General features: G+C 34.9%; 1 protein-coding gene and 1 long non-coding RNA gene across 5 annotated transcripts; one reads left to right on the plus strand and one right to left on the minus strand.

Moving 5' to 3' along the window:
* The first annotated feature begins 1,615 nt into the window (after positions 1 to 1,615).
* LOC110879096 (protein GID8 homolog) lies at positions 1,616 to 7,221 on the plus strand. 4 transcript variants are annotated; one of them, XM_022127498.2, is made up of 6 exons: positions 1,616 to 1,774; positions 3,223 to 3,382; positions 3,480 to 3,586; positions 3,665 to 3,796; positions 5,165 to 5,321; positions 6,889 to 7,221. In XM_022127498.2, exons 1-6 carry the CDS (start codon positions 1,724 to 1,726, stop codon positions 7,008 to 7,010), a joined length of 729 nt encoding a protein of 242 aa, XP_021983190.1. In that variant the 5' UTR covers positions 1,616 to 1,723; the 3' UTR covers positions 7,011 to 7,221. The 4 variants fall into 4 exon arrangements, with proteins under 4 accessions (XP_021983190.1, XP_021983191.1, XP_021983192.1 ...); XM_022127499.1 differs by having other exon boundaries at positions 3,483 to 3,586; XM_022127500.2 differs by having other exon boundaries at positions 1,760 to 1,879.
* A 1,161-nt stretch (positions 7,222 to 8,382) lies between these two features.
* On the minus strand, positions 8,383 to 9,671 carry LOC118487234. The gene is made up of 2 exons (XR_004880928.1): positions 9,488 to 9,671; positions 8,383 to 9,362 (listed from the first exon to the last, which is right to left on the minus strand). It is a non-coding gene; the product is annotated as an uncharacterized LOC118487234 (long non-coding RNA).
* Positions 9,672 to 14,086: the final 4,415 nt, after the last annotated feature.

Below are 14,086 nucleotides of genomic sequence, written 5' to 3' on the forward strand. Positions count from 1 at the left end.
TTTCTAAGCGATGTGGGACAAAAAATGAAGGATGTAAACCTTATCGAGCTAACTCACGAGCTCACGAGCTGAGCCAGACCAAGCTCGAGCTCGGCTTGTTTACAAACCGAGCCGAGCCGAGCTGGCTCGTTAACAACCGAGCCGAGCTTTCTTCGAGCGAGCTGCGAGCCACGAGTTTTTTGAACACCCATAATGGTGGGAAGGTTTAGTTGAGAGAGAAATAGATGAGAGGGAGAGAAATATTAAACGTTGTCAGTGTATAAACAATAATATAAGATTAAGAGTAAATTAGTTTTTTTTAACTATAAGGATAATATGATCATTTGATATCAATCAACAGAATAATCTGAACGGTGTTGAAAATTTGGACTCAAAGGGTTAAAAAAATGTTTAGGGACTTATTGCGTCAAACATTTTGATTTTGGACTCAAGCGGTTAATACCTCTAAAATACAGAGACTCAAAAAGTAAATTTCCCTGATATAATTAAATTCTCTGACATATCATTTCATTTCTTATAAGGCTGGACGTATGGGGACCGTCCAACATCGTCGCCGTGCCTCTCTCCATTTCCTGCCTATCGTCGCCGTGTCTGCTTCGTCCAGATCGTCGGAGGTGAGACGAATTGGACGGGCCTCCCCATCTCACACACATATATACATACATATACATATATATTTTAGGCCCCTCCTTCATTTCCTTACCTCCATCCTCTTTGCCTCATCCCACATCCCATCTATATGTCACTTACGAGCATGTTTGGCTAAGCTTATTTAACTTAAAAAGAACTTTTGTGAAAATGACTTATTGACTTATAACTTTTTGAAAAGAAGTTTTTAAAAAAGTGTTTGGATTAGCCTATGGGGGGTGGGAAAAGCCAATAAGTCAATAAGTTGTTTTTTAAAAATTATTTGGGTTAGCTTATTGATGTAAAATGACTAAAATGAGCATTCTTTTATAAGTCAATAAGTTAAAACAGAGGTAATATGGTAATTTGGTTTTTGAAAAGTTAAAAGCTCCTTAAAAAGTCACAACACCCTGACTTCTCAAAAATAACTTTTTCTCCTATACAACAAGTCATTTTGAAAAGTCCTTTTGGATTTGTCAAACACAAAATCTCCTTATTAGCTTTTTGAAAAAGCTAATAAGTGAATAAATTGGTTCAAAAAACTTAGGGTGTGCGGAGTGGGACGCGGCAAACCTCGGCAAACCTTTTTGCCGATCGGCAAACACCGCCGCCGAGGTTTTGCCGTTGCCGAACAACTCAAGAATCGGGGATGCCTTGCCGATGCGGGGAAAGTGATTGAGAAAGAGAGAGGGTATTGTGGGTGGGGTCCATTCCTATCTCAACCAATCACAACTTTTTCCTTTTTTTTTTAAAAATAGTTTACCACTTCACCAAGTGTCTAAACCATTGCCAACACTTTTCACAAAAGTTTAAACACTTTTGACTGATTGACATGACGCGCTCTGATTGGTCGGTTTTTTGGTTTGCCACTCCAAAATGTTTAACCACTCCTTACACCCTTAGCCAAACATGCCCTACATGACGAATCATCCATACCGTCTAGCCTAATATAACTAAACTGTGTCACGTAGTTTTAACATTTTCATCGTGAATGCTCAACACAGAAACAAGTGTTTACATAAAACTAAAAAATCGAAAACATTCTAGAAAGAAACCTATATTATTATATGGGTTTGAAGATCACAAGGGTTAACTGATGTCATTATTTTGGAGTGTCATCCGTCAACTAACAGAGATTGAAGCCATGGTAACAATAATAATTCACCCCCCTTTTTGTTCCTAATCTATTCATCAAGAAACAAAAGTTTCTTCAAAATTGCTAATTCAATTAACTGTAGATTCTTGTTGCGAGGTTTGATTACGACCTTTTTGTTTTCGAAATTAATTTGATTTTCTAGGGTTTGGAGTTGCAGGTAGCAATTGTGTTGTACCTTATGCAGTGATATTTGTACATTACCATAGATTTATGAGTTTTAGCTTCTGAAAAGAGCCTAGGGGTACAAATTGTATTCATGGTGGTTCTTTTTGATGGCTAGAATCATATGTGTAAATTCGGCATAGTTTACCGGTAAAGTTTAAGGAAATCGATAAGTTTTATGCCTTTTCTTTCTTGTATGTAGTTTTTTTTCTAAGTTAATGCCCTGTGATCACTTCATTAATGTTGGAAAGACGGTTACAATAAAGTGGCAGGTAGACGGGCAACAAGCTGCACTGCAACCCCTTTTGGATAGCAAAACCGATCCTACTGAAAACAAAGTTTTGGGTCTTAGAGGTCGAATAATTTCCATGCATGACCCGCTGATTCGCTGAACCCTGTGGTGGTTGGCTTATAATATTGATTTGGGTGTTATAAACGTCTAAAATATTCGTTAGCCTTATTTTTGCCTATAGTTGTCAATAGTGAGCTTAGCGATCGCTATAGCGCGCTACGTAGCGTATAGGTCTAGGCTCGCTATTAGAGTTGTAGCGACAGATAGCGATAATAGCGACAGTTTTTTTTTTTTTTTTTTTTTTTTTTTTAATATAAATAACTATAAAATAGTTGGATTTTAGGTTTTTGTTAAATACACATGTAAAATAGCATATATACCAGGGTATTTTGATATAATATATTTTTTTTCTAGTGTATCGCTATTTATAGCGCCCGTTATTTATCGCTATTCGCTATGCAGCATATATGTACATTATCGCTATTCGTCATTAACAACTATGGTTTTGCCATAGCGTAGTCTTGGCGTATAGATTTTCGTCCATGGGAGCGTATAGATTCTTTTAAGGGGATTTGTGCTACCTTATGACCTTATTTATGTCTATGTGCTTGTTTTTATATTATTACTATAGTTTTCCGCCATTTTGTGTCATCAGTAGTTTTCTGCAATTCTTTTTATACATTTTAGTACTTTTTGTTTCGTTGTTTTGATTTCCTAGGCCATGTTGTGTGTTATCTCGATATCATACTTTACATGTCAAGCTAAGGTTTTTCGAGCAGGGGGTTTAGCGGGAGTAGCCTCTCTATCTTCCAGTATAGAGGAAACGTTGCCTCCCCAAAACCTACCATTGAGTGGGATTGATTGGATACGTTTGTTTGTTTCTTTGTTTCTTTGTAAACCGGAATTAATAGGCCAACGACTTGCGTACTTTATTTGAAGAAGTTGGTTCATCTTAAGATTGTTATTTTTAATTAATTACATGTAGGCTACTTCAAAGAAGGTGATAACAAGGGAAGAATGGGAGAAAAAACTTAACGATGTTAAAATTCGAAAAGAAGACATGAACAAATTGGTTATGAATTTTCTTGTCACCGAGGGATACGTTGATGCAGCACAGAAGTTTCGCATGGAATCTGGCACTGAACGTATCCCTTTTGCATCTTTAATGAATTCTTTACAATATTATTACGTAGATCTGGATACTTTTACTTCCTTTCCTTGATTTTCCTTATAGATAAATAGCAGATATAGACCTCACAACCATTACAGACCGTATGGCTGTTAAGAAAGCTGTACAGTCCGGTAATGTTGAAGATGCAATTGAAAAGGTTAACGATTTGAACCCTGAGGTTAGTTTCTTCATCATTAGTTGTTATTGTATTGTTTTGCGTTATAGAAAAGTTAACAAGGCACGTATTTTTATGCAGATCCTAGATACGAACCCGCAGCTATTTTTCCATCTGCAGCAACAAAGGTTGATAGAATTGATTCGTAACGGAAAGGTTGAAGAGGCTCTAGAATTCGCCCAAGAGGAGCTTGCTCCAAGGGGAGAGGAAAATGTAACTACCGACTTTATTTTACTTTTTTTTTTTTCAATCTAAATCATCAAAATTGCGTAACTTGTGTCCCATGAAAATGGAACATTTTTCTTTTGTGTTTTAAGTTACAGGTACCTATTAGCTTGTTATCGTCATAAACTTTTGATAATATTGATTTCACGACATATCCTTATCTTGGTTTTAAAAAGCGCGCCTCAGTCGCGCTTAAGCGCGAGGCGCAACAAGCCGCACACCCTGGGGCTTTTTCGCTTAGCGCCTAGAGTAATTACAAGAAGCGCCAAAAAGGCACGCTTTTTTGGGATTTGCGTGGGCTTTTTTGGCCTGAGGCACGCGCCTCTCGTACCCGAGGCGTTTTTATGCATCTAACTGTTGTACCTTCGATTTTTTGGCTTGTACATGCAGCTAAAATCATACAAAAACCTTACTTATAGCTATATTTTGGGTAGGGAAAGCTAAAAACCTATGGGATTTTTAAAAAATATATATAATTAGCTTGCGCCTCGGGTACGAAAAGCCCACCGCTTTTGCGCTTCGCGCTTTTCGCCTCGGTGTGAGACCTCGTCGCTTTTGTGTGCCTCTCGTTTTTTTTTTAAAACCACGATCCTTATCTTCTCATTCTTGAAGGGTTATTTTATATAGAGTAAAATACCATTTTCATCCCTGAGGTTTGGTTAGTTTTGCGACTTCGTCCAAAGGTTTGTTTTTCCACATCTGGATCCAACAGGTTTAAAATCTTACCATTTTCATCCGGCTTGTTAACTCCTTCCATTTTTCTCCGTGAAGTCAGGTTGATTTCCGTCTTTTTTGTTAACTTAGAGGGCAATTCAGTCCTTTTCACTTTATGTACAAGCATTTAGCATAATGTACAAGTATTCAAAAGACCGGATTGCTCTTTAAGTTAACAAAAACGACAAAAATACATCTGACTTAACGGAGAAAAATAGATTGAGTTAACGCGCTAGATGAAAATGGCAAGATTTTAAACCTTTTGGATCCTGGTCCGAAAAACAAACATTTGGAGGGAAGTCGCAAAACTGGCCAAACCTCAGGGATGAAAATGACATTTTACTCTTTTATATATTATGTTAATGGATATTTGCTGCTTAGATTTATGAACAATAAGTTTCACGTCTGTCCGAATGTTTTTTTATATATATTTAGGATAGGAAACTACAAAATCATCATTCATATTGGTTTTGTACTTTCATTCGTTCATATCTTTGAGGGCCCCATCTTCATTTTTCTCAAGCAAGTGAATGGACATGTTATCACATTATTTCTTATCATACTTTATAAATGCGACTCAGCACCCACAAAGTAGAAATGCTACGAAGTTTTTTTTTTAAAGATATGACCCCACCATTGCAGCAAGGTTTTCTAGAGGAGCTGGAAAGAACGGTTGCACTGCTGGCATTTGAAGACGTGAAGAACAGCCCTGTTGGAGATCTTTTAGACATATCACAGCGTCTAAAAACCGCAAGTGAGGTCAATGCAGCAATCCTTACAAGTCAAAACCATGAAAAAGGTTAGTACTTGCATTGTTTTCGTTAAGTTGATCTGGTATTGTGTTTCTTTTGTCATGTGGAAGTTGTTAGAAGCTAGGGTTTAGCATTTATAAGATTGCACCTTAGTTGGTCAAACCCGCTCTTTATAGAAAACTTAGCTGAATGCCACTAAAAGGACACCTTGACTCATGTATGAAGGACATGAAAGAATGAGAGAACGGATGGCTAAATGGGCTGGTCGGAATAGGTTAAAATGGGTTCTTTTAACACATAAATACTTACTTTTACCGAATTTTGTTTGTCATTAGTGTAATTTGCTTTTATATCAAGTGGTATTTCAAGAGTCGTGAAATGCGCCCATGAGCAATATTAATCACAATATCACATAAATAGTTACTTAAGTCGAAGTGGGTGATATTGGAGTGGATCTGTTGCTGGGGCAAATTTACCACTTAACCCTTCATTATCTTCTAGTGAAAGTGCACTAATTTTAACGTTATTTTACTAATTTTGTGAAAATAACGTTAAAAAGCGAGGGACAGTTAATCATGCATCATGTGGTGGCGTTAAAAAGCAAGGGGGTACATGCACTAATCGGCTTTTGTCCCAATTGCTGAGTGTTATGTGCCTTGTGTCCAAGGCTTGATGCAAAACTACTATCGAGCCGGGGGTCTCACTGAAAGCAGTCTCTCTATTCCTATGGGGTAGAGGTAAGGCTGTCTACATCTTATCCTCCTCAGATCCTACTTTAGCTTTGCTATTGGTGGGATTTACCGAGTATGATGATGATGATATTGTGCAATAGGGACAACTGAGCTAATGTAAATAAATTTGGAACGTCACATGGTGAAAAGTGCATTCTTATAGGAGGTTGTAAAAACTTCAGTATACTTACAACTTTAAATTACTCAACCTGTTCTTTTAGCTAATTTTAACCCAATCTCCAAGGTGACCCTTTGTATCATAAATGGGTTAAAATGTCAGTCCTAAGAGATACTAATCCTGATATTTGTTAAACATGCCGCGCTCCAGGCTCAAAGGGCGAGCCTGCCGTTTAGGCACTAGGCGTTTAAAAAGCCAAAACAAGGCCCACAGTATAAACAAACAAGCCATCTGTAGCTGTTTGGACTGTATTATTGTTTGTTTTGACTAGCTTAGGTCGGTTGAGACAGGTATAGTTTATTAACGATTACAGTTGTTGAACCTGTTTTTTTGATGAGCTTTGTTTCTTGAATATTCTTTTGCATGCTTGTTTGGTAGTCAAAAAGGAGAGCTGTGTAAACACTTGTCAGGTGGCATATTTGTGTGGGTCAGGTCGGGTTAGATTGACTCGCAAACACTTGTCCAGATTTTCTTTCAAAAAGTAATCAGCCTTCTAAATATGATCATTAAAACTATAATTAAATAATAATAACCTAATTTTATGAATAAAGCAGTTTAGGTGGTTCCATGCATCAAAAACGTGCTTTTGACCCGTTTGACCTGTTGTTAACATAGTTATTTGACTTGACCCGTTTAACCTATTATAAACATAACACAAATGATCCATCTATAAGTTAATGAGTTGATATGAATCACATTTCACAGACCCGAAGCTACCAAGTTTGTTAAGAATGCTTATATGGGCTCAAAATCAGCTTGATGAAAAGGCAGCTTATCCGCGAATTACAGATCTTTTCACAGCTACTCTTGAAGACCCAGCTGTTTAAATCCGACATTCGTCACATGCGATTTGAAGAGTTAAAGCTCATGAAACAGATGTGACGTTTGTTGTTTTGAATTGAAAATGTTTTCATGATGTGTTGCAATCTTGAAAATCAGTTGTCATGACAATTATATGTGGTCTTGTATGAAGGAGTTTTAACATGATTTGATGTGAAGAATATATAATGTTGGTATATAAAATATTGTTCTTTCATATATTCTTTTAATTGATTTTTTTTTATAAATTAATCATTACAATCAGTGTAGTTTTGGAAATTCCTAAAAAATAACAATTTTTTGTATATTTATAGGGAAGGAAGTATTTCATAAACATTTAACATCAGAATTTTTTTACCGCGTATCCATTTTTTCTTCACATATTAACCAACGTGTAGGCGAAAACAAAGAGCATGTCACCATAATACCTCTTGAACCGTCTTCTACTGTTGTAATGATAGACAGACGGTTACTTTTATCCAAAATAAACCGCTTTAAGAGATGAACATTTGTAGACACATGAACTTATAGAGGTTACATGATATAATTTCACATTGATTAAACCTTTGCGGCACAATAAACACGTTTAAAAGAGACATGGGATGTCATTTCGCGTATCTTGTCCATGAGTCTAGCGTGAAAGGCGTTCGATGGTAACATGTATGGATGAAACATGATCCAAACACGTTTTAAATCTATAGTCCTTTCTTTGTTAGGTGTTTGATTGTTGGAAGGAGACCAAACTATTAACGGTTCCCCTTTATACATAAAAAAGCAAACAACTTTTTGGAAAAGTTCAACATAAAACAACCTTATAACTTTAATGACAAGTACAATTAGAGGTCCTCACTTTAAAACTTCTTTTAAATTGCCGGAAATTAAATGACATGTACTACCTACCATAAACTATTATGGGATTTACTTTGGCATAATTGATTGTGGAGTAGTTTAATACGAACTAATATTAAATTGAGAATCTTACATGGTGTTTTTCAAATGTAGCGAAAAGGTGAAAAAATGTGGGTATGTAGTTATGAAACCGTCTTATATATCACTCTATATTCTTATATATCACTCTATATTGTTCTTAGAGTGAATTGCAAGAACTCTTCTTTATCTTTATACATTTTTTTTCAGATGGTGTCCTTTATGTTTAAAATTGATGAGTTTTGTACTTTATGTTTTAATATCCATCACGTTTTGTCCTTTAGACCAAACCCAGTTTATTTTTTCAGTTAAATGTGACCATATGCAAATCACTTAAGGGTATCTCATTTAATATCTCTCCCTGTTTATTTCCCCCAATATTAAATAAACCCAACCCTAGCTCTTTATCAAATTAAGAGACTTAAAATGCAAATTGGTGAACAACAAAGAATCTAAGTTAAAGAACTAAAATATTTCATTTTATATCCATGCAATAGTTCTTTCCCCTGACTAGGTCAACCCGTCGGGTCATGACTCAAGACTCAAAACCTACATTAACCTACTAAAACCTAAACCCATTTTAGGATCCGAATAAAGCTAGAACATCCGAATAATAGTAGAAAGATCCGACTCTAATAACCTAACCCGGCATTGAAGAATGTGAACCTAGAGCAAAAAAGAGACACTAAAAAGATTCGACCCATATAACATAGACCACCCATGTAGTAGAATGTGATTCTTGTTGCTTTTGCAAGGGTAGTTTGGTAATTTTCTGATGCTCCACCACATGATGAAGATGATTGTCATGATGATGATGATGATGATATGTGCCATCATCAAAGTTGAGAGCATAACTTGAAGGATCATAATGAAAATTAAATTGTTTCTTTGGACCTCCAACAAGAAATGTTTGTTTCTTGACTGCCCTTTTCATGGCTGCCCTCATTCTCCAAAACAAGCTTCTACATTGTTTCTTTGAGCATGTGTTCATCCACACAAGTCTCCCAATAACTCCCATTTCTTGAAGCAATAATAATAATAAAAGAAGCTTTTTTTCTTGCTCTTTGTTGATGAATCTTGAACCTTGATCACTACCCACTTCAAAGAAACTTCAAATCTTGAATCTTGATCACTACCCACTTCAAGAAACTTCAAATCTTTAAAATCTTGATCACTACCCACTTCAAGAAACTTCAAAACTTTAAAATCTTGATCACTACCCACTTCAAGAAACTTCAAAGCTTTAGTCTTGATCACTACCCACTTCAAGACTTTTCAAAATTTGGCACAAAAGAGAAGAGATGGTTGTTTGCTACAAGGAAACTTCAAATTTAGCACATACCTAGACAAAGAGTAATTTGGTGAAATTCCCACTTGAAGAAACTTGTCTAGAAAGAGATTGTGTATATTGCTAGAATACCCACTTCAAGAAACTTCAAATTTCACACAAAAACATTTGGGGGGGGGGGGGGGGGTAATTAGTGTGGTAAAATATTAATTTTAAGAATCATTAAAGGTTGCATAATGTATAAAAATTCAACAAAGAAAGAAAACTCACCATGCTTGGACACCCACTTAAAAAAGCCAAAAGCTTATGAAGAAAAGAACAAAGATTTTCAAGATTGGTGTGGTGGGATTTCAAGAATCTTTGAAAACTGCATAGATATTCAAGATTCCAATATCCCCACTTTATGAAGTTTGAAACATGAACATAGGAAAAGGGTGGGGTGGGGGGGGGGTGGATAAGATCTTTTGTACGTGGGATAGATTGAGGTTTGAGGAGTACAATCATATAAAGCAAAAAAGAAATGAATACTTTATTATTTTTTCAAAAAGTGTTTTTAGTTGTTTTGTAGAGGAAGCTATCCCACTTTGGTCTACACTCTATTTTACACTCTTTTCTCTAAAAGCTAAGATTTTTTTTTATTTTCTTTTTCTGAATTCTGTTGTACTTCCTAGAGGGAAAAGAAAATTAAAATTAAGATTCCACTTAATACCTAGTTTAGAAGTTTTAATTTGTGAATGTATTTATACTCGAGTGACATTTTAAAGGTGGGATAAGACTTTAAATCAATAAGTCCTGTGTTTGATTTCTACAAAGGGGTTTTCTCATATTTATTGGGTTTCCTTCTAAATTGGTGTATAGGCATTATGCTTAGTGGAAATGGATATGATCGGGTGATTGCTGGTAGCATGATGATACTCCAGTAATCCAAGTTTATCGTTCAAAAAAAGAAGTTTTAATTTAATTACTAAGAACACTATAAATAAAGTCTTCCTACGTAAACAAATTGTATCTATAGAGTTTGTTTTACATATCCATGACATATGTATTGTCTATATGAAAACGATACTAGCAAAAATTTATAGTAAGGGTGGAGGGAGTGGAAGCTGCAAGGAGTGAGACGAGAGGGCCAGGTTGCTAACGTGGGATCTTTGGTACCGGTGAAGAAAACAACAATGAGTACTTGTCCCGAATTAAGAATCTTTGAACGTGATTTCCAAAAAACCATTGTATGATTAAAGTTGCACATAAAAATTGTTAGTATATGTGAATCTTCTTTTTGCATATAATTATAAAAGTTACTCAAACACCATAAAAACAGTTTTATTTTAGCATATTGTATAATATAATACCATTAACATACTAGATTACTAGGTGATGTAATAATGAAATAAATAACTTTAGTGATGTGTTTATAATATAATAATTGAAGTATGATTTTGTTGGAATTTAAAGTGCAATTTAATTAAATAGGGGTGGGTTTCATCGGAAGGCTGGAATTCCATTACAATGCTGTGGGAAGTGAGCCTATAGGGAAGATAGTCGTGTCTCTGTCTACCTGTATTTTCTGGACCACTGTTGCAGCAGGCTACCAAACCCTTTTTATCCCTTCCATTCCATTCTTCCTATGCATCTTTCTTTTTTACGCTATTTTAATGCATTTATTTAAATTTTTACCCACGATAAAAAGAATAGTAAACTGCTAAAATGCTCACTTTTGTCATTTTAATCTAAAACTCAAACCTTTTGAATATGAATACTTATGGTTTTAATTTTGTTGCAATTTTTCTTTAAAATCAAAATCTGATCAAATTTTTCAATTAACATCCAGTTTTTCTATCTTTTTTCTCTCTTTTAACGAATGACAAAATGGTCTTTTAAAATTTTATTATAACAAATTTAAAAAATTTGACAATTTTGTTCTTCATTAAAAGGAAGGAAAAAAATTGGATGTTAACTGAAAAATCTGTCCAGATTTTGCTTTTGGATGAAAATGACGACAAAATTGAAACCACGGAGACCCAGATTCAAAAGGTTTGAGTTTTGGACTAAAGTGACAAAAGTGACCAAACATCAGGGACCATTTTGGCAGTTTACTCTAAAAAGAATTATATATACTATATATTAATTTTGTTTGTTCATATAGTGGTATCTTAAGGGTGTGATAAGGCATCACCTAGTGGCATTTTGTTTGACCATCAGGTCTTAAGTTTGATTCCCGCAAGGAGTTTTTCCTAAATTTATTGGGTTATTCTCCTAAATTGGTGTATAGACATTATAGCCTAGTGAAGATGGATATGATGGGATAGTTCCGCTGATGATACGATTATACTCAAGTGATCTGTCAGTGATCCAAGTTTGCCGTTAAAAAATATATATTAATTTTGTTTATAAAATTATGTGTACATTTAATATAAATTGTTATAAATAAAAACATTATATGTGTTACCGATTCACACGTCATATTACATGCAATTTTTGGAGTGGTTGTTGCACGAATTTGTCCAAAATTTTATAAAATGTGGTTATCATTAGGTTGTATGTTCTTGTAATAACACTAAGTGTTATGATTTCACACCTAACGTCTCATTTGGCCAAAAGACCATGAAACACTATTCCTATTAGGAGTGAGTGGGGCGTGAAGAGCTCATCAACCCAAAGGCCGAAAGGGTGTCATTGTGTCAAACATATCCCCATGGGTGTGAGTCTATTTATATAGTGATTTTTTAATGAAATAAACATTTGACAAAATTGATTGTGGGAAATTTAGCCCGTACAAATGTAAGTGAGTTAAAACGAGATTAAGATAACTCGTTTAAGCTGATAGTGCTTGTTGATGATTTAACTGCTTCTTATCTGTATACCTATATTATTGTTTCTAAATGTAATTTTATTTTTATGTATATCATAGAATATATGCTATTTGCTTATTTTGATCATATGTATTATATGTACAATAAAGTTATGATATTACACAAACATTATTATATTTATATAAATAATAAAATATTTAGATAAATAAAAAACTTGCATAGGCTCATGTGCTTAGTAAGGCTCAGGGGTTGTTTGGCAACATCTGAATGGTTAAGTGCTGAACCAGTAAGAGGTCTGAACCATTAAGTGCTGAACCAGTAATAGGTCTGAACCATTAAGAGCCTGTATAATGTTTAACCGTTCAGGGGCAAATATCTGACCAATTCATATTAGATGTCTTAACCATTCAGACTCTGTATAAATCTTAACCATTCAGAGGCAAATGTCTGAACCATTCAGACATCTGCTCGTGAAACAAACAGTCTGAACCATTAAGTGCTGAACCAGTAAGAGATCTGAACCATTAAGAGCTTCATTAAGAGGTAAATAAACAGCCCTCAGTATATGTAGTTCGGTCTCAGATTCATTTAGTAAACAAGTCTTAGCTTTGGTTTGAGTTTGTTTAAGGTTTGTTCCATTCAAACTTTTAGTAACCGAGCTTGAGTAGATAATGAGCTTATTAGTGGCTCGGCCTGTTTACGCTAGTAGCTAATTGATACATAATTTCTTTATTAAATTGTTACATCACTCATCTTAACCATTTTATTTTTATCATTTTTAAAGGTAACTAACTGAATGTGTTTTTATAAAGAAGTTATTCCAATACCTAAAAGTCGCATATCATTTTTCACTCAAAAAGATATTCAATATTTATTATCCAAGAATAGGCCTTTTTGTACAATTTATTTGCAATGATGCTAAATTTATAAAAAGAAAAACAAAATTCCTCAAAAACTCATTTCATTTCTTGAAATGAATTTTTTTTAACCTTACATTAAAGCAAATAAATCATTTGGGCTTCTAATGTGATTAATATAAAATAAAACGTGTCATTTTATATTATTAAATATAAATTGAAAACTGCATTAAAAACAACATGCAATCTAGTTTTTATAGAAGATAAATATCACTTTATATATTGTATGGTTTCAAATAAAATTATTATTATATTAAAAACCATTACAACTATATAGAACTTACTAATGCCTTACTTTGGTTGTAAGGGTATACGGCGTGGTGCGGTAAGGGTGAGCGGCAAGGGGGTTTGCCGCGTGGGAACACCGCCGCCGACCCCCCTTTGCCGCTTGGTTTTAATCTTGATCGGTGACCATATGCCGCTGCGGTGAAGGGAGGAAGGAGAGAAAGGGGGTGTGTGTGATGGGTCCATGCCATCTCTCAACCAATCACACATTTTTCCTTTTTTTTTTTTAAGTTTGCCACTTCACAAAGTGTCTAACCATTACCAACACTTTTCAGCATAGTTTAAACACTTTTCACTGATTGACGTGGCATACTCTGATTGGTTGATTTTTTAGTTTGTCACCCTCAAATGTCTAACCACTTGTTATACCCTAAGTTAATTTCGTGATACATAGAGTGAGTGATATAATTATCTCATAGTTTGGCTTGTTTCCGAGGACTTGGGATGTCACACAGAGGTCAAAAAATAACCCCATGACAGGTCACAAAGTTATTCTTGAACTCTGTGATATTATGTTTACTTTACTTAACTACTATATATGCATGTGTGCGGGGGAGATTAAAATCAAGTAAAATTGTTATTTTTATTATAGGAAAGCCATTTATGTACTAGTTTTTATAGAAGTTAAATATCACTTTATATATTAAAAATCCTTTATAGGATAACCCACACATATACATATACATGGATTGATGTACTTTTTTTTGAACCGCCAACGAATCCTCCAAATGGGCTACTGGCGAAATTCACCACATCGGGATACACTCGCCTTCCGAACCAGGGAAAACCCTCACCTAGGGCCGAAGCCCGTGAACACTCGCCCGAAGGCACGACAGTGCAGTGAGGTAAAACCCGCT

The sequence above is a fragment of the Helianthus annuus genome, chromosome 15 (genome assembly GCF_002127325.2).
Source record: "Helianthus annuus cultivar XRQ/B chromosome 15, HanXRQr2.0-SUNRISE, whole genome shotgun sequence".
Taxonomy (NCBI): Eukaryota; Viridiplantae; Streptophyta; class Magnoliopsida; order Asterales; family Asteraceae; genus Helianthus; species Helianthus annuus.